At 38.2% G+C, this 20782-nt stretch overlaps 5 protein-coding genes across 10 annotated transcripts in view; 3 read left to right on the forward strand and 2 right to left on the reverse strand.

Annotated features, from left to right (window-relative positions):
* Positions 1–3716, reverse strand: part of LOC147834160 (uncharacterized) — a 439063-nt gene extending 435347 nt beyond the window's left edge. The window contains exon 1 of the mRNA XM_087279114.1: positions 3614–3716. Within this exon, the coding sequence (XP_087135240.1) occupies positions 3614–3712 (99 nt within the window). The 5' untranslated portion in view covers positions 3713–3716. The remainder of the gene's footprint in view (positions 1–3613) is intronic.
* klc1a (kinesin light chain 1a) overlaps positions 1–16022 on the forward strand; it is a 209886-nt gene extending 193864 nt beyond the window's left edge. Inside the window, exon 10 of the transcript XR_015505034.1 lies at positions 15719–16022. The gene's annotated coding sequence lies outside the window, so the exon portion shown is untranslated. The remainder of the gene's footprint in view (positions 1–15718) is intronic.
* Positions 1–20782, forward strand: part of LOC147841024 (uncharacterized) — a 485466-nt gene that overhangs the window by 458216 nt on the left and 6468 nt on the right. The gene's annotated exons all lie outside the window — the stretch shown is intronic.
* LOC147834165 (uncharacterized) lies at positions 6166–15103 on the forward strand. Its single transcript, XM_087279111.1, has 2 exons — positions 6166–11476; positions 11877–15103. The coding sequence occupies exon 2, from the start codon at positions 11884–11886 to the stop codon at positions 12691–12693; it is 810 nt and encodes a 269-aa protein (XP_087135237.1). The 5' UTR covers positions 6166–11476; positions 11877–11883; the 3' UTR covers positions 12694–15103.
* spmip7 (sperm microtubule inner protein 7) overlaps positions 20521–20782 on the reverse strand; it is a 37757-nt gene continuing 37495 nt past the window's right edge. For all 6 annotated transcript variants that reach the window (XR_015505832.1, XM_087279107.1, XM_087279106.1 and 3 more), the window contains one exon: positions 20521–20695. Coding sequence is in view for 5 of the 6 variants with exons in the window: in XM_087279107.1 (XP_087135233.1) it covers positions 20569–20695 (127 nt within the window). In the remaining variant the exon portion in view is untranslated. The remainder of the gene's footprint in view (positions 20696–20782) is intronic.

The raw sequence follows: 20782 nt of genomic DNA on the forward strand, positions 1-20782 counted from the left end.
ATGTTACAAACTGATATTTTCTTATTATATTATTTTACTTGGTCTGTATAGTAATGCAAACATTTGTTTGTAGAGCAAGTAGTTTGACCGTTTTCTGCCGTTTGTTATTTCTCACATAGGCGACTGAATCGGAAGTTCAAAAACAATCGCGAAAACAGGCGCACTGCTAAAGCAAAAATACTTTCTCTTCTTTCCCTGTGTTCAGTGCAGATGTTTTCTGTATGATGTGTAAACATGAAACTGCAGTTCTTGATTTACTGTGATTACATGTGAACATGTTTACTCATCACTTGCACAAAATAGATTCAGTATCCCTCAGTACCCCTATAATGAATAAAACTGTGAAATATAAACAGGGGATATTTTTTTGGCTTAAGAGAGTTTCACTTTTTCATGCATCCTCTTCTTCATTCAATCCAGAAATCTTTGTTTAAACTGCACCACAACACACAATCCATTTCCTTAAGAGTGATATATATATATATATTTTTGCTGTGAGGCAACCGAGCGACCCACTGTGCCACCGAGATGCCCTATATATTGGTAAAGTCAGAATTATTAGCCCCCCGAATTTCTGTTCATCGAAGAGATTTTTTTCAACACATTTCTAAACATATTTTTAATAACTTATTTCTAATAATTGATTTATTTTATCAATGCCATAATGACAGTCAATAATATTTTACTAGACATTTTTCAAGACTTCTATACAGCTTGAAGTGACATTTAAAGGCTTAACTAGGTTAATTAGGTTAACTAGGCAAGTTAGGTTAATTAGGCAAATTGTTGTATAATGATGGTTTGTTCTGTAGACTATCGAAAAAATGTAGCTTAAAGGGGCTAATAATTTTGACGTTAATTAAAAAAAAAAATTAAAAACTGCTTTTATTCCAAGCTGAAATGAAACAAACAAGACTCCCCCCCCCCCAAAAAAGAAAAAAAAAAAAAAAAAAAATATATATATATATATATATATATATATATATATATATATATATATATATATATATATATATATATATATATATATATATATATATTATCAGACATACTGTGAAAATGTCCTTACTCTGTTATACATTATTTGGGAAATATTAAAAATAAAAATTAAAATTCAACGGGAAGGCTAATAATTCTTTTTAATACTTTTTAAATATTTTCCAAATGATATGTTACAGAGCAAGGACATTTTCACAGTTTGTCTGATAATATTTTTTCTTCTGGAGAAAGTCTTATTTGTTTTATTCCAGCTAAAATAAAAGCAGTTTTAAATTTTTTAAAAACAATTTTAGGGACAAAATTATTAGCCCCTTTAAGCTATTTTTTCCCAATTGTCTACAGAACAAACCATCGTTATACAATAACTTGCCGAATTACCCTAACCTGGGGTGCGTTTCCCAAACAACGATGTAACTTGCGGCTGAACTATCATAGTACGATGCATCGTTTGGGAAAAGAACTATGTAGTGATGAGTGTTTCCCAAAACCTGTAGTTTTTCTGTCGCATATCCATAGATTGAACCACGTTAGTTATAACGTAAAACGCCCACAATGATGCTCTAAACGGGGTGGAGTAACAACTTCTTTACAGAAAAACCCATAATTTCTTTGTGCAAATAATATTGTTTTACACGCACTTGCATTTAAAATAAATTCCAATATTAGATTTGGTAAAAACATGCACTCGCTTTCCATATTAACTGAAATAAATGTAAAAGGCACATATAGGGCCTGTGTTTCCTTTACTAATGTTATTGAGAAGTTAAACATTATAATATTCTATTCTAAAACATATCACTTACAAAAGCTAACACGTATTCTAATATCATATATAAACCATATAAATAAATAATGAGGCTATTTATTAAGAAATAAAATGTACTATTTATGTACTATGTACTATGGCCACAGCCATATCACCCTGCAGCCCAAGACCGGTTACTCACTGAAGCTAAGGACTGAGCCTGGTTAGTACCTGGATGGGAGACCACTAGGGAACACTAGGGTGCTGTTAGAAGTGGTGTTAGTGAGGCCAGCAGGGGGCGCTCAACCTGTGGTCTATGCGAGTCCTAATGCCCCAGTAAAAGTGAAGGGGACACTACACTGTCAGTGGGTGCCGTCTTTCGGATGAGACGTTAAACCGAGGTCCTGACTCTCTGTGGTCATTAAAAATCCCATGGCACTTTTCGTAAAAGAGCAGGGGTGTAACCCCGGTGTCCTGGCCAAAGTCCCTCTATCGGCCCATACGATCATGGCCTCCCAATCATCCCCTTCCACCGAATTGGCTCTATCAATGTCTCTCCACTCCACCAATAGCTAGTGTGTGGTGAGCAGACTGGCGCCGTTGTCCTGTGGCTGCCATCGCATCATCCAAGTGGATGCTGCACACTGGTGGTGGTGTGAAGAGACCCCCCCCCTCATGATTGTGAAGCGCTTTGGGTGTATGGCCATACACAATAAATGCGCTATATAAATACACATTACATTACATTACATTATTTATTAGAAATGAAAAAAACATACTTTAATAATAGTATTAATAATATTAATGATGATGATGATGATGATAATAACAATAATTATTATTATAATTAAGTAGGATGTTGTTTATTTATTTATTTTTTTTTAAAAGTCTACTTTTAAAATTTGACACTTTTAAGCCACTGCAGAAATGTTCTTACCAGCAGGCCCATGTCATATACAGTACAGATATTTAATAAATTACCCACTATTAATTAAAATAATAAGCGTATGCTTTTTGTTTTCACAAGCTTTGGAGTGGTAACATAAATTCCGCTTTTAAATAAAAAGTCACCGCCATGAGGTTGTGTTCAAAATGACATCAATGTTTTCAAAGTGCACTGCGAAGGGAACACAATTGTAAACATGAAGATCGCTAAAACTGAACTGTAAAAATAGTTTGGAAGCAAATTACACCTAAGAAAGATGACCTTGATGCTTTTTTTTAATTTTTTATTCCAACTTTAAATGTTAGAATGTTCTAAATGAATAGGGCATAAGGGGGATAAGTGTGAATAGAACACAGCCAGGAATGTTTCAAACATAGACTGTAAAATATATGGACGTAGTATCCGTGGCGACGTCACCCATAGGTTCTGAACATTGCAAAAAATGAAAGAATTTATTTCATTTTATTTTATTTATTTTTATTATGTTCATAACTGTTGTGAGATGTATTCTATTGTACTATGTTTGTAAATACTACAATAAAAAAAAAAAAAAAAAAAAAAAAGAAGCCATAAGTGGCGTTGGAGCCCAAGATGGCGTCGTTGCAATCGCTTTTGCAATAGCTCTTAAAGTTAGCTCGGACCCGGGAATAAGTTCATGTTCCGGAACTAACTCAAGGATTTTGCAAAAGTTATGAGCTAAAAAGCTATCATTTTATTGATTTATTTTCTTTTTTAGCTTTCTTGTATGCTGAGTTTGAAAGACGAGTGTTTTTGATAGATATTTGCTAACTTAAACGTGTTTGCTAAAACTGCTGCACTGACAATGGATGAAAAAGAAGAAACTGTTGTAGCAATACACAGCTATGCAAGGAGAAATCTAATTTCTGAAATGGATACACAGCCTGGGCAATTTGTGTCTTTACCCGAAACCAAATCCTGCCAAAAAAAAGTAAACCAAGCTCTGACAGTCCTACGGTGAGTGATGCAATGCTAATGAGATTCTTGCAGAGGATCGAAGCCATGCACAAAGAGACTTTCCGCCGAATTCAAATAAAAAAATAACGATACTTGAAAACTCAAATTGTATTAAACAGATAATCAACTCCCTCGAGTTCCAAGGTGAAGAGGTAAAGTGCCTGAATGAAAAACTAAAGAAAGTCAATGACAAACTTCGTGAGAGGTGTAATGATTTGGACGCATACAAGAAAAGGTGGAATTTACATGTTGCTGACATTCCAGAAAAAAACAGGGGAGAATGTAAAGCAGATGGTCATCCACCTCTTCAAGCAGGTTTCACCAAACATCGCAGCAGAGCTGCCCAACGGAGTAGACATCGCGTACCTCTTGGGACCGAGATCTGCTTCAGAAAAATCCTCTCGCCGCATCATAGTCCTGTTTTCATCGCGATCACAACGGAACAGAGTTTGGAATGATGTCAAAACGTCAAACTATCTAAAGAAAAGGAAAATTAAGATCTTCGTGGATCTTTCACAGCAAGAAAAGGATGCAAGATCTCTCCTGTGGCCGATGGTAGTGAAAGTGAGACAATAGGGGAAGAGAGCTGGCTTTCATGGTCCTTTTGCTGCGATTGAGGTTAAAAGACTGACCGCTAAAGATGTAGCAGCTAACATTTAAAGCATGGTACTTACTTAACAAGCAACCTTTTCTGTTAGCAATTAGCCGCATAAATGTAAAGAGTGAATCTAAATTTAATATTATTTTTTCAATTATTATTTCTTTTCTAATTTTTTATATACATATTTTTATTAAGAAGTGTTAAGCTTATTGCACAATTGTCATCTAAATGTCATCTAAATGTCATCTAAGTTATTATTATTTTTTGTTAAATTTTTTTTAATGTTTTATTAGTATTTTTATTATTATATATAATAATTCTTGGCTCTTTTCAAGACTTCTAAGAGGAAATTTAACCACAATAACAGTATTAGTTATTCACTGAACTTGTAGATTATTTTTATTTATTTATTTGTAAATTATTCCCAGGTGGGTATTTGTCATTGATTGCCTGTCTTAGATATAAGTAACATAAACAAGTAGATTTTCTTTGCTTCACAGGTTCTTTTTTGTTTTATTTAGTTTTTCTAGTTGTTGTTCCTGTTTGTCATTGTCATTAATAGCCTTCAATGCCAGGGGCCTCAGGTATAGTGTCAAAAAGAAAGCACTTTTTTTTTGTTTGCTAAAAAGCACACCTCAGATTTTTGATTCAAGAATGCCATTCTACTAATGATGATTACAGGCGGTGGAAATCTCAGTGGGGTAATGATAGTTGGTGTTCACATGGCACAGAACACTCGGCTGGTGTAAGCATATTCAGAAATAAATATGGAGGGGAGATATTAGGGTTAGATTCAGATAGCTTGGGTCACTTTCTCATATTAGTGATTTTACTTAACCAACAAACTTTAATTCTTGGTAATATATATGAGTATGAATACTTCAACAGATAATACAATTCTTTTTGATAAATTAGATGAAAAGCTTACATATTGGTTCAAAAAATTCCCTTAGACATTTATCATTTTAGGTGGAGGTTTTAATGTATCTATTAACAATTTGTTAGACAGATGTCCTTCAAAAAGCGCAGCTTGCTCAAGTCCAACACTATTAGACCTATGAGACAAATTTGAGTTGATAGACATTTGGCGAGAGAGATTTCCTAATAATTTGGAGTAAACCTGGTCCAACAAAAGGCTCAAGTCAATCCTCAATTGATTTTTGGCTAATCTCAAAAGATATGGCTAAGTTTGATCTACATACTAGCATTCAATGTACACCTTTGACTGATCACAAAACTATCTTACTCAATATACCATAAAGGGCAGATTACAAAACAGATCATATGAAATCCTCTTAGTGGAAATTAAACAGCTTTTTATTAAATTAATTTTTATTTTTATTAATTTTAATTAAAGAGTTAGTTGCTAAATATTGGAAAACAGCCACAAGTTAAAATTCATTTTGTTCAAATCGGGAGCCTTTTTAAGTTTAAAATTGGTGTTTATTTAAGAAAAGTTAGAGCCGATTTAGCTAAAGAAAGAAAGATTCTTGAAGACAGCCTGATCAGTAGTTTATCTAAAACTTGTAATTTTGATAGCATGTGGTTAGAAGAAAAATCTAAAATGGTAGCTTTACAAACAAAATTAGATGATTTATACTTATCAAAAGCTAGCGGTGTTTATATAAGATCTAGGAAAGAATGGTTTGAAGAGGGAGAACATTATTCTGCTTTTTTTTTTACTGGAAAAGCGAAATTATTACCTTTCAACAACTGAACAACTATGTATTAATGAATATATTGCTAAAGATCCTAAGGAAATAGCTGAATTTAGTGCTAGCTTTTATAAAAATCTTTATAAATCAAGATGCTCAGAGGATACCTCCTCTTCATTTATGGACTTAATTAATTATTTAAAGCTTATATCTGACTCTGCCAAATTTTTTTATTTATTTTTTTGATGGCAATATAACTTCGGAAGAAATACAAAGTGCAATTAAAAGTTAGAAAAATAATAAAGCCCCTGGGTGTTATGAATTTACAGCAGAACTGTATAAATTATTTGCCGATGATTTTAACTAATGTTTTTAAAAAAAACATTGAAAAAGAAACTTTACCTCCTACGTTGACACAAGGTGTCATCACACTAATTCCTAAACCTAAGAAAGACCTTAATAATTTGGACAGTTGGCGACCCATCATACTCCTAAACAATGATTATAAGATTTTTGCCACAATATTTGCCAAAAGAATTAAAGATTGTTTAGATACTATTATAGATGAGACTTAATTGGGATTTATGAGGGGGCGAAACATAATGAATTACATCAGGCTAGTTTTAGATTTATTGGGCTATTATGAGTTAGTGGAACATAATAGTTTTATTCTTTTCCTAGATTTTTATAAAGCTTTTGATTCAATCGAACACAATTTTATTTTTTAAATCGGCAAAAAAATTGGCTTTTGGTAATTTTTTTTGTAAAGCAATAAGAAGACTTTATTACAACTGTAGTAGTACAATTTAAAAAAAAATGGTACTTCTCCCAGATTTTATTTATCATGAGGTATAAGACAAGGATTTCCATTGTCTCCTTATTTATTTTTATTAGTTTGCCAAATATTTGTTTCCTTTATTTCTAATAGTGATTTTAATGGTATTCGTATAGCTGACAAACAAATACTCATCAGTCAATTGGTTGATGATACTACGCTTTTTCTGCAAGATGTTAATCAAATTGCTGTAGCCCTTAAATATATCCAGATATTCTCTAAAGCATCAGGCCTATCCTTGAATCTTTCAAAATGCGAGTTAATGTCCATCAAAGAATGTATTCTATCTGAAATCTGTAATATTAAAGTAAAAAATCAGATCTCTTATTTGGGTATTATAACAAAAATTGAATCAAAAAGAGACTTTTGAAATTTTAATCCAATTACTGAAACAAAGAAAAAACTTAATATGTGTCTCCAACGTGATTTGTCCTTAAAGGGCACATAGTTTACCCCTTTTTTATGATTTAGTATTAATATTATGGTTCTTCTGAGTGTGCCAGTTTAGGTTCAGTTCAACACACAGTTCAGATGTTTTTATAATAATGTGTTAAAAAGTGTCATGTTGGGGGCGTGTACACAGCTCGCTGTTTTAGGGGTGTGTTGCCTTACATGAAAATTAGTTTCAACTTCCTGCCAACGTAAAAAGAGGGCGGAGCCAAGAGCTCCCACGCTCTGTGTTTGCAACAGACAGGCAGACAGAGAGAAGCTAAGCTGCATGAGAGGAACAGCATTTAGCCGCACATGTACGACTCGCACACAGACCAAGCAGAGAGTACAAAATCATTTGTGTCTTTGTATAGTTTTACAGCCAACTGTGTGCTAGTTTCAAGTGCCGAGCTTGTACACCGACAATAATAACCACGAACACTGAATTGACTTTGACTGAGGCACCGGATGTGCCGCTCGAAGCCGCGACACGGCACACTAGACACTCTCAGTGGCGCGGCAGAAACATGAAGTGTCCCGAATCATCGCGCCACGCAGCGCCATGCATTTCAGAGCTCCAAACACAGGCCTCCACCAGGGCAAACACAACGGTGCCTCAAGATGCGCCGCTGCGTGCACCCCGACAGAAACCCACGCCCAGAACTTTGAAATGCACAGCGCCACGCCACGCAAAGTAACGCTTCTGGTGTGCGTCCAGCAGGCAAGTTTGTTAGTTTATTTCAAATGGAGAGACCCGTACATGAGGCAACGTGCTTGCACTTTTCCAGCTGCACCTAGTTAAGATCACAGGGAGCTTCTGTGATGTGACCAGCTGAAGTTTAAGGTAGACGCAATGAAAAGTACACATGTTTGCAAACCTACCAAAAGGAACAAACAATAATTCTGATTTAAGCGATAATGTGGAGAAAATTTATATCTTACATCTAAAAATAGAGGAAGGGTGTTCCTTTAATGATATCGCTTTAACTCATTAGCTTAAAATGGCAGACGTGAAACAACAAAATAAGGATATGGACGTACCTGTCACTCAATATTGGTAGGCGGGGGGAGCCCACTCCTATACGTCAAGTTGCGGTCGCTCTGAAAACCTTTCCAATTGGTCCAATTATATAAAGGACTGTCTCAGTAACCCATTGTCTATATGAATCTGAACTTATTGAATGGGATACCCCCTTGAGATGAATCGTCTCATTTTCGAGGGGGTCCCTAAAAATGGAATCTGTCTATCTATAATCTAATTGTCCCATTTTCATAGTCAAATATTATTAGCTTGGTCCCTCATATTGAAACACAATCTTACACCTCATTCATATATAATTTTGAATAATAAGAGCATCTTGTATAAAAACTAATCTCTATTTTTCAATAACTGGTTTAAAAATTATATAATTCATGTGTATCAACTTTTTAACGATAGGGTTTTACTTTGTAACTACTCTGAATTTTAGTTAAGCACGGAATTCCTGTTAGCCCAAAAGACTTTGCTATTGTTGCTGATGCTATTCCACAAGGTGTTTTTATGCTTTTTAAAGGACTTTCATTTTCAATTACTTGTCATTCAGTGGACCTTTGGAAAACATTTATTGGTAAAAACTGTCTTTCTTTATCTAAATCTAAATGCAAAGAAAATAAGAGCCTTGTTTCAGGAAGATTCTATTACTGTTCCCTATATAATGTCATATTGGAGTGGTTTTGTGAATGATATTTCCTGGAAGAAAGTTTGGTCATTACCCCACAAATGTTTTTAATAATAAACAAAATAAGAGAAGTTACCTTTAAACTGATTCATAGATGCTATCCAGACAAGTGTAATCTTAAAATACTTAAGAATTATATTAACATTGTTCCTTTTGCTTAGTGAATCCTGAAACTTCTGTTCATTTATTTTGGACTTGCCCTCATTCAGTGACATTTTGATGTGATGTTCTTGATTTTATAAAAGTTTATGTGAAGGCAGATTTTGAATTTACATATAAGAATGTTATCTTTGGTTTACATGAATGTGAAAAGGAAAATAATACTTATTTCATGAACCATGTTTTTTTGTAGGCCAAATTTCATTTTCACAAGAAAAAAAAAAAGGCGGAGAGTGAGCGGAGCTACAGACAACTGCTGGCATTTTGTTTTACCCTGGCTTAGACAGACGTTACTTTGGGAAAAAAACTTAATACTTTATTACCTGCGACTCGTTGGTATTCTGACCACATGTGCTTGGCTGTAAACTATATCAATAGAGTGTTCAGACTTTTAAAAACACTGCTGTAATACACTGAGCAACTACGCATCAGGGCCGGAGTGGTACTCCTTTTCAGCTCTGGAGTTTCAAGCATTAGACCGGCCCACCTCAGTTCACGACTGACTATATCAAAAAAATTCATATTTTCCAAATCAGTTTCTAATGGCAGTATCAAAAAAACAGCTGCTATAGAACTTTGAATGTTCAACAACCCTAACAGTATTATATGTCTTAACAGTAAAAATAAAAAAATAATACTCGGGTAAGGTTCAAACCCACGTCTGCAGCGTCATAACACAACATGCTGATAAATTAAAAGAGCAGAGCTGCGGCAAAATAATGAATAAAAAAGTGAGGCTATGGTCAAATAAATAAGTAAATGAAAAAAGTGCGACTGTTCAGAGCAACAGAGTCTGGAGCTAGGGACACCGGCCCTCGTGGACAAAAAATGGACCGGCCCACCGGGAATTCTCTCGGTCCTCCCGATTAGCCAATCTGGGCCTGCTAAGCATTGTTCTTATGACGTTTTTCTACAGGAGGAAAACACGAATTACTTCTAAATACTTTAGATATAGTCTGTGTTAGTAAATGCAAGGCTATAGATGAAATCCAGGCATAAAACTGTATGACAACACTTCAGTCAACTATTCCAGAGCCTACAGCTAATCATTCTGTCAGATTCTGGAGTGCATTACAGGTCTATAAAAATATAAATGATAAATAATCTTAAATAAAGCAAATACATGTATAGAAATGTTATAAGTATATAACTTTACTCACATGGGAAACAAAGGCCACGTGAATGGTTTTGAGCACAATTAAGAGCACACAGCATCTCATATCATCTGATAATTGTAAGAAATAAATCCAAAAGGCAACTGACTGTGTAAAGCCACATAAAACAACACAAAAACATGATGAATATGCAGAGTTTAGTGCAGGGGTCACCAATCTCGGTCCTTGAGGGCCGATGTCCCTGCAGGGTTTAGCTCCAATTTGCCTCAACTCACCTGCCTGTGTGTTTCTAGTTTTCTAGTAAGTCCTTGATTATCTAGTTCAGGTGTGTTTGATTAGGGTTGGAGCTAAATTCTACAGGACACTGGCCCTCCGGGAACAAGTTTGGTGATCCTTGGTTTAGTGGCTAATCTACCAGAGTCAGCTGAGGTGAATTGACAGCGACCAGGGAAACCAAGCTGTCACTCAAGTGGCCATGCCCTTAGTTATGCAAACTTAATATAGCCTAATATAAAGAAAACGGATGAGTTATAAAAATTTCACCCCCTCACAGTTGTCATGAAGGGTAATATTAGCTATATGAACCAAAATCGTTCTTTGTACCAGGTTAAAAACATTTACGTTTTTTCTGCTGTAAAGTTGGCCATTCTAATAGTGGGCACAATTGAAATTTGCTCTATTATGGAGCCAGAACTAGCGGAATTTCGATGAATTGCAGTTTCAGTTAGTAGGGAGAGCAGGTGTCGAGGTTCTGCCACTCTGGTCATGTAAATTCTTGTTTTGGTGGCAGAATCCAGACACTGGTCATGTCTAATCCTGTCCTGTTGTGCTCGGCTCAAGTTTTCTTGGGTCTAGCACTTGTTTCTGTCATTGTGTGTGTCTCCGTGTGTGCGCTCTTGTACTCGTGCTTGTACTCGTGTTTGTGTTTTCGTTTGTCTGCAGCGTGGTGTTTCATTCCCAGCGTCTCAGTTTGTTGGTTTCGGTTTTGGTCGGTGCTGGGATGAAGCATGCACGCTGCGTGTGTGAGCGCATGGTGAGTGTTTTCATTCATCGTGTGCTCGTGTCTTGCGTCTGTTGTCAAAGCACGTGGCTATGTGTTTACATTGTGGTCACGTGCTTTTGTCGTGTGCTTCAGTGTTGTGCTTGTCTTGTCATGAACATGCGGTTAATGAGTTCTCTCATTGGCTGCATGTTCTTGTCCTGTTTTATGTGAGCGCATGGCTTGTGTTATCTCTCTGTGTCATGCGCTCTCCCGTCTATTGTCTAGTCCCACCCTCCTTGTTAACTCATTATTAGTTTGTCATGTTCACCTGTGTGTCAATTTACTTTTGCTTTATAATCCCCTCATGTTTTCAGTCCTGTGCCAGTTCGTCGTCGATATTACTCTGTCTTGTTGTTTCCAGTCCTGCTTTGTCCTGCCAGCCCTGTCAAGTTTGTTTTTGCCTTTTATTCATGTTTTCCCCTTCGGGGTAGTTTGGTTTTGCCTTTTATTTTTATTTGTATTTTATAATAAATCCTTCATTTTCTGCAATTGGGTCCTCGCTCCTTTTCCCCTTAACCGACCGTGACAGTACTAACTGGCCAAAATGAGGACCCAGCAGACTCGTAAGGATGACTCCTTCCTCAGCCACATGCCACAGCTTCTCAGTCTGTATGCGCTGCGGCAACATGGCTTGGAGTTAAAGGAGTTTGCGGAGAGGTTCCGTATGGCAGCAGAGGGGCTTGGGTTCAATGACTGGGCTCTTTTGAATCTCCTAAACTTTGCTCTTGATAAACCCCTCTATCCTCCGCAGATTCAGAGATTGGTGGGCTACTCATACAAACAGTTTGTGGACCATATGGTTAACCAAGTTGCCCATGAATGTCCTCAGGAGAGAATCTGCTCTGGTCTTCCACCAACAGACCAACCTGAACCCAGCTCCCTGCTGCCTCCCACAGAGAAGAGGAAACTGAGGAGGAGGAACAGGCCTTCCTCTATCGTTACCCCTCTATTGGTGACGGAACCTGCTGCAGCCCACCCAGCTACAACCCTGGCTGCAGCATCACCCAGTGAGGCACTCGCAACAGACACAGCACCAGTCCAGCTGACAACGAAGTATACTGCAGTGTCTGAAGAGGTGGCCAGCTTCCCACCACCAAAAATAAGGAAGTGTAGGAGGAGAAAGGGCTCCTCCACCATACCAGCTCCAGCCCCAGAGCGCCCTCCAGTGTCAGCCCCAGCTCCAGCCCTGCCGGCTCCATCCAGACGCCTTGCCCTGCCGGCGCCTCCTAGACACCTTGCCCTGCAGGCACCAGCCCGACTCCCTGCCCTGCCGGCTTCCCTCTGGTCTTCAGCCCCACCGGCTCCCCTCTGGACTTCAGCCTCGCTGGCCACCCACAGGCCTTCAGCCCCGCTGGCTCCCCACAGGCCTTCATCCCAGCCAGCTCCCCACAGGCCTCCTGCCTTGCTGTCCCAGGCCGATCCTCCCTGGGTTGTCCCTCCTGCTCCACCTTGGAGCATACTTCTGCCACCCTGAACTGATCCTTCGGCTCCACCCTGGTTTTAGAGCTGTAGTTGTGAGTCCTCAAGTTTGCAACGCAGTTTGCGGTTGTTCGTTGGAGCGAAGTATTTGGGAAACGGCAAATTTACAAACTATGTTTTTAACAGTGGAACTTGTGACCTTAGTTGGCTAACGCTCTGGTTACTAAAGTAACCCTCATTCCCTGAGGAGGGGAACGGAAATGCTATGAGTGGATTTTAAAGAGTATATAACGTGCCAATGAAATGCCAAATGAGTTGGTAGCATAAGCTTGCTCTCGTGTGGCTTATTGCAATTAACTCTGCGTATAGGCACAGGGAAAGCAATGAAATGCTATCCTTTTAAGCTGAAGAAACACTAACAGCTAAGGAACAATCATTATGGTGATGCTATATAGCAATTCCGTTCCCGTCCTCGGGGAACGAGGGTTACTTTAGTAACCAGTGCGTTCCCCTTCGGATGGGGAACTTCAATGCTATAAGTGGATTTTAATCCACGAATGGGGAAATGTCTGGAAAACGCCATAATGACTGCACCCAACCTTCGCCTCCGATAAGAGGATAGCCAGGCATAGCATGAGCGCTCCTGCATCAAAGAGAGGCGCGGTCTTCCAATGTGATCCCTGGCCCTTACTTATCCCACTTCAAAGAAGTTTTACGGATTAAGATATATTTTTTGGAAGTCGCAAGCATCTAGATAATTCTAGGAACATATGATAGTATGTTGGGAAAGCGTGCAGTCCCGATAGGGAGGACGGTACGGAGGCCACCTGCTACTCAATGGGGAGATATGATGGCAAAATATATGGACTAGCCCTGAGAAGGGGAGAACGCATATAATAAGATGGTTAGTGGAGAGGGAAGACACGGGTCCGCCCGTGAGCGGGGACTGCACCACGGCTGAATAAGCATATGGGATAGCCTAATGGGGATCACGCATAGCGGGCACCTATACCCAAAACGCGGGCTGACCAGTGGGCAGACCTACAACGTAATGGGCCAGCAAGTGACTCCTCCGCTGAGTCAGTGCTGGGGGCCTGGGAGGAATCTGCAGGGCTTACCTCACGGGGAACTTTACTGACAGATGAAAAGGCGCACGTATCTCCGTGTTAGGGAGAATGGCGCAGCAAGCGTGTTTCAACACCTTAACCGAGTTGTTTCCTCAATCACCAAGGGTTACCTAATACCCTTGAGGAAACCAGCTCCACTCGCAGATTGTAAAACCTTGCAAATGTATTAGGTGTTTCCCAGCCCGCAGCTCTACAGATGTCTGTTAGAGAGGCGCCGCATGCACGCGCCCAAGAGAATGCGATGCTCTGAGTGGAGTGCGCACGCACTCTCAGGGGACACGGCTCGCCCTGGCTTTTAAGCGAGGGAGATGGCATCCACTATCCAGTGGGCCAACCTCTGTTTCGATACGGCACTTCCCTGCTGCCGACCACCATAACATATGAAGAGCTGCTCAGATGATCTAAAGTTCTGAGTGTGGCCCAGATAAATACGCAAAGCGCGAACTGGACAAAGTAAGAAAAGGGCTGGGTCTGCCTCCTCCGGAGGCAGCGCTTGCAGGCTCACTACCTGGTCTTTAAACGGTGTGGTTGAAACCTTGGGCACATATTCCGGGCGGGGTCTCAGAACCGTGAAACGTGAGAGTAAGCTGGCCCGAATTACAGGCAAGAGTCACTGACCGAAAAATGCCTCCCCGACCCTCTTAATCGATATCAACAAGACCAGCAGAGCTGTCTTCATGGACAGAAATCCTAAAGAGTCGAGGTTCGAAGGGATCTGATGCAGCAGGGAATTTTTATTCCATAAATCTTTAGAACATCTTCATTTGTGTTCAACAGATGAAAGAAACTCAAACAGGTTTAAAACAAGTGGAGGATAAATAATGCATTTCTGCAACATGCTCATCCTGAAAACAGCCCTACAGATATGGCTACTGAGAATGTGTGAGTAAATTTAAAGAAAAATCGCACATGTATGTTTCTGGAGATCGCAAATTATGTAGTCAGAAGTATACCATGAAAATGCTATAGGGTAGATGCAGAGCTAGTGTTTCTTCCCATACTGATAAACTTCTGGTGAACGATAAACTCTTAAAGACCTAGAGGTATTTTGTGGGCACCTAATGGGCCTATATTATTATTTTTATTTAAAGCAGTTTTATTGTTTTTTTAGCAGTCAGCCACAAGTGTCATATATTATTTTAAACAGGAGAACCTGAAACTTTAATCTGTATCATTCAAAGGTCCATTCTAAAATATTGTTTGGTCCAAAAACACATGAACAGACAGAAGTTCTGGGAATTAACTAAACAGAAAGATTGTTACAAAATAACAGAACACTGAAGCAAGTTTGACTTTTTCCAAATAATATTTTTTCAGTTACCATAAACAGCACCACTTACAATGAACAAATAAAAAATAAGAAAGAAATAATGCGTCAAAATCGAAATAAACATGGTGCAAATCCTCAGTAAAAAATTAGATATCAATATTTATTACACTATAAATAGTTACATAAATAAAAAAGATTCACCTAAGGATTGTCCTTAGGTTTTATGTGTCAGCGTGAATATGGTGTTTACCCTGCTGTCTCTCAACTTTTGCGTTGCAGGCAAACAGTCGCACCAGCATTTGCGTCTTTTGAAAACAGCAAGACCAGCACTTCGTCTTTGCTGTGTTTCTCATTCCGGGTTGTTCAAATAGCTGATTGCTGTTCCACAAAGCTAAACCTATGCTTATAGGTTGAGAGCGAGCGAGTTTTAACCAATCTGGGCATGGAGGAGGGACAATGTATCAATGCATCACGTCTAGTTTGTCAGGAGACACAAGCCACATGCGTTTCTTTGTCAAATTAGTGTTGTCAAAATGTGATGACGTAACCACACTGATTCCGGAGCCTCAGAGGGTCCGTGAATGTAATATTTTATAGTGATGGAAAGCTTAGACTCTCTTCTTTATGCCAATCTTTGAATTGTACAGATCGGATCAGCGGATCAAAAGTTATTAAACATTTAGGGCCCTATCATACACCCGGCGCAGTGTGGCGCAAGGCGTGGCGCAGTAGTCTTTTGGTAGTTTCAGCTTGCCGCAAGAGTCGTTTTGAGGCGTTGCGCTACGCTGTTTAAATAGCAAATGCATTAGCGCTCATTTTTGCGCCCAGAGGCATTCTGGTCTAAAAAGGAAGGTGTTCTGAGGAGGACCGCTGGCGCATTGCTATTTTGAGGATCTATAATAGATTTTTCATTAGACCAAAACTAACCCGGTCTAAACTCCGGCGCAGAGTTGCGCCTCGCTTACGCACTGCTTAATACGCACAAGAGAGCAATAGGCAAATATCTTTACTAGCGCTGTCAAAATTAACGCGTTAATGCATGCGATTAATTTTAAATAATTAACGCGTTAAAAAAAATTAACGCAATTAATGCAGTTCAGGTTTTTTTTACTTCCTGTTGTGGTGGACGTGTGTTCAACATGCAATAAATGTGCATAAGACCAAGGAAGCACTTTTTGAAGGCAAGTTCCAGTATAAAACAATTAGTTGCATCACAAGTTATCCAAAGTTTCATGCAATTTCGGGTGTTTCATTTTTAACTTTCGACTTCTGTTGTAAGTTGATACCGCATGGCGAACAGAAAGAAAATCCTCCGCATTTCGTGACTCGGTGTTCCTTTAAGGTAAGGTTCCTTTTAAGGCTACACGGTAGAATTTCAATAAGAGTATTATCTTAATCCCCTGCTGAAAAATCCAGCTTAAACCAGCCTAGGCTGGTTGGCTGGTTTTAGCTGGTCAACCAGGCTGGTTTTAGAGGGGTTTTGGCCATTTCCAGGCTGGTTTCCAGCCATTTCCAACCTGGTCTTAGCTGGTCAGGCTGGGAGATGACCAGCTAAAACCAGCTTGACCTGCTTAGTCAGGCTGGGAGCCCGGCCAAAACCAGCTATGTCAAGCTTAAACCAGGCTGGTCAAGCTGGTTTTAGCTGGATTTAGCTGGTCATTTTCCAGCCTGACCAGCTAAGACCAGGCTGGAAATGACTGGAAACCAGCCTGGAAATGGCCAAAACCCCTCTAAAACCAGCCTGGTTGACCAGCGAAAACCAGCCAACCAGCCTAGGCTGGTTTAAGCTGGATTTTTAAGCAGGGTCATATTAAAATCGGAGTATTGGTGTCTTATGTAAATGTACTCAGAACGTCTGGTGAAGTCGCGAGCTGTCAAAGACAGGGCATTACTCTGCCTTTCAGCATGAGCCCTCCAAGTTTAGCGTATTTCCTCATTAAACGCAACGAAAGCGTATGCTTCGCGTTGTTGTGTCAGAATCCTTGTGAAATACAGTAATACTTTAGGACGCTTAGTTTAGGACGCTTAGCAAATTTGATGAACGTGATCATGCGTGTTGAATCTGAGGGGAGTCGCTCCAGTATGGAAGGCCGTTGGGGCCAAAACGTCTGCAGCGCGTTGTGTGTGTCTGTCTGTGTGTGTGTCTGTGTCAGGCCCGTTGAGGGGTGCCAGGGGTGGAGTGAGCGACGTATCTGAGTAGGGGCGAGAGGGGTGTGCAATGTATTTAACGACCAGTTTGCAAGAAATTATCATTCATTTGCGGGCATTTGGGAGTCTCTGTGCACTTGCGGGATACTCCTAGTCTTAGCAACTGGATGAATGTAAAGGAGGATTAAGCAAAATTGTTTCTACTCTATAATTAATGTTCTCAACTCACAGCAATAAAACTTTACAATGAGTGCAACAGTTTGTATTCTATAGTTTATTATTATAATTTTTCATTTTCCATATCTGCAATTCCTGTTTTTTGGCATTTTTTGCAGTCCACTTAGAATCCAACATGGAAATCAATGTTTTCTTTAATGGCATTGATTGTTTTGAAATTTAAATGTCATTAACATGCCTGTGTTTTAATTTCTGTAATAAATATGGCAAGCCAGGATCTTGATGGTTTATTGTGGGTATGTTGTATACATGAAGAAATCTGTGTTACAAGTTAAACAAAAATTCTATTAAAAAATAATATTTTGAATTTAAATATTTTTTCTTGCGTTTACATTAATTTTACATTTAAATAGGCAAAATTACAAGTTTCAATATTTTAAATGCGATTAATTTTTTAAAAAAAGTGCGATTAATTAGTTAATTTTTTTTAATCGATTGACAGCACTAATCTTTACATATGAAAAAATGTAAATATTAAGGATATATATAGTTTATAATAAGAATAGATATAGAATATAAATATAAAGGATTAAAATAATTTTCTAGCCTACATAAATATGAAAAACCCCTGCTTTTATGTCTTCTTCATCTCGGGAGGCTTTTTCAGTTCATTCATAACAATTTGCTTTTGTATAATGTTATTATTATTAGCAGTATTATTTATTATATCCATATTTATATTTGTTTTATTAAAAACAAGCTTAGATTTGCCCACCTGTCTTAGACCATATGGGGCAATGGCATGTGTTTTAGGATATAACTCAGGTTTTTGAGCACATTTTGCTATTATTATTCATTTATTCGTTTGCTAGAAATTAGAACTGAATGTAGGAATAGTTTTGAAACGAATATTTGAGCTTAACAAACAAAATTATTTATTTATAGACTAATTGATGTCTGTGCTAAAGGTTTCCCTATCCAAGAGCGAAAGTGAAAGTAGTTCCATTATCTCTCATTCTCACGCAGTAGATGCTCTGTTTAACAGTTTTCTGTTAAAAAACTGTTAACTGTTTGCTTGTGAAATGCTCATTTTTTCCACTTAGACTTACTTTGCGTCCAGTAAATAGCGAATGCGCTCTTGGTGCGACGCAGCTGACTCAGATCTCTGAATTTGAGATGAGATTCTAATTGGTTTATTCTCAAAACACACCTATAACTCATTAAAAAAATAAACTCAACCCTTTTAGAACATGCGCCGCAGCGCAAGGCAGATTTCCCATCCTTAAATTAGCAAAAACGCGTCCTGACACGCCCTGAAAGCGTTTGCGCCCTGCGTTTTGCGCCCTGCGTTTTGCGCTCTGCGCATGGACCGTCAAAATAGAGCCCTTAAGACTTATTTATAGCCGCGGGCGGCTGATTCGGTCTTTAAGGGTTAATGTGACTTTTTTCATTTTATACGATTCTTTTTACAGCATCAATGTTGTAATGTAATTACAATACATTAAGTTGAATAGACTTTGGCATTTATTTTGTTGTTCAAGTGTAAAACAAGAAGAAAAGCCGTTTACACGCACAGGCCTGTCAGGATTATCAGGCTAGTGCAAAAGCTCCATTGAATATACTGGGGTAAAATAAATGTTCTTATTTTGAAGACATGGCAGCTAAAAATGTAATTTCATGCAGTGCTTTTTGTACAATCTGAGACCCACGTTATATTGGATATTACTCAGCCAGAGGAGATCGCTGATATAAAAAAAAAAAAAAACAGACGCACTGATTTTGTAATGGCAAACAGTTGACCGGAAACACTTAACCTAGGTTACTTACAAATTTTAAGTCCTTCTGCATACTTCCGCATATACCCTATTGGTTGGTTTTAGAGAAGGAGGAGGGTGGGGGGATCAGTCAATCGGTCAGTCAGTCAGTCTAGTTAGTTAGTTGAGAGTGACCTCTGGTGGATTCACACGAGAAAAATATGACATTTAAAAAAGTTTACACAGCGGCCTCTGGTGGATTCGTGAAAACAAGAACTGCAAAAAAAGTAGCTCCTGGGATGTATTTAGTGGTCTCTAAAAATGTATATAGAGATACATTTTCAGAATGAGCCTGTTTTTTTGTATGGAGTGTGCATGTTCGTTTGGAATAGTTGGCAGTTCATTCCGCTGAGGCACACCCATGAAAAATAAAGGACTCAGCCGAAAGAAAAAGAATGAAAGAATAAGTCTCTAAAATATTGACTACTTGTTTGTTTGACATTTACACACATTTGCAGTAATACAGAATTGATATTAAGTTTATCTGGACATATATATATATATATATATATATATATATATATATATATATATATATATATATATATATATATTTTTTTTTTCTGTTGTATTTACTTTTATTTCTTATCAGAGTATCGCAAACACTAGCTGATTTACCAAGCAAGGTTACTGTCAAAAAACCCTCAACAGTACACCAAGGATGTTGTGAAATCATTTTAAAACTTATATAAATGGATTTGACTGCTTTTAAGTGTTTTTTTAAATTCATAAATAAATTTTAAGTCTTACTAGTTGAAGGTTTTTTCATCTGGATGCTTCCAGAGCAGACTGTTTTTGACACAGAAGCGTAGAGTTGACAAAGGGGGAAACAGGAAACCTATTTCCTGTAAGCAGGTGAAGCTTCATTGGTGCTCTTTCATTTATTCTCCAAACCGCAGTTCTTGGGCTGCAAAACTAGAACATTTCAGAAATGCATGTCTTTTGTTTTCTTTTAAGATCATAACGAACAAAGTTTTATTTGCAATGCCATTGCTACATAACCACAAAATATCTCTTTTTGCAATCAGTTTGCAAGTGCTTTTTGGATGTGCCAAAGCAATAAACGCTTGCAAAAGAGGATCTGTGAGAAAATGATTCACTCATTTATCCGCATGGACACACATATAGTCAAATATGTAAACCCACACACGCACACGCACACACACACACGAAGATTAAGACAATGGCACAACCTCCACATTTACAGAAGCACTCATCTAAATCAAGGGAAATTATGCTCATCATTACTCAGAGCTTAGAGAATCAGTCATTGACATAGCATCATTATAGATCTATTCACAAACACAGATTGGATTTTATAAAAAGGAAGACTCTCATTTCCCATATTTCTTCATCATTTATTTTTCTTTGTAAAAGAACACTCTTCCTCTTAGTTATTTCATGGAAAGTACCGGGGCTTTGGAATGAAGGTAAGGGTTTCCTGGAGGGACAGTAGTGATCATACTTGATAGTGGAGCTTTGCGTCCATAGAATGAGGAGTTCCATGTGCCAGGAAGGCTCCTAGGAATAAATGATAATGATCAAATTAAAGACATATTCTATGCACTGCGGCATGATCTTCAGCTAACACAAAAAATAATATTATTC

The sequence above is a fragment of the Danio rerio genome, chromosome 13 (assembly GCF_052040795.2).
Source record: "Danio rerio strain M-AB ecotype USA chromosome 13, GRCz13ab, whole genome shotgun sequence".
NCBI lineage: Eukaryota > Metazoa > Chordata > Actinopteri > Cypriniformes > Danionidae > Danio > Danio rerio.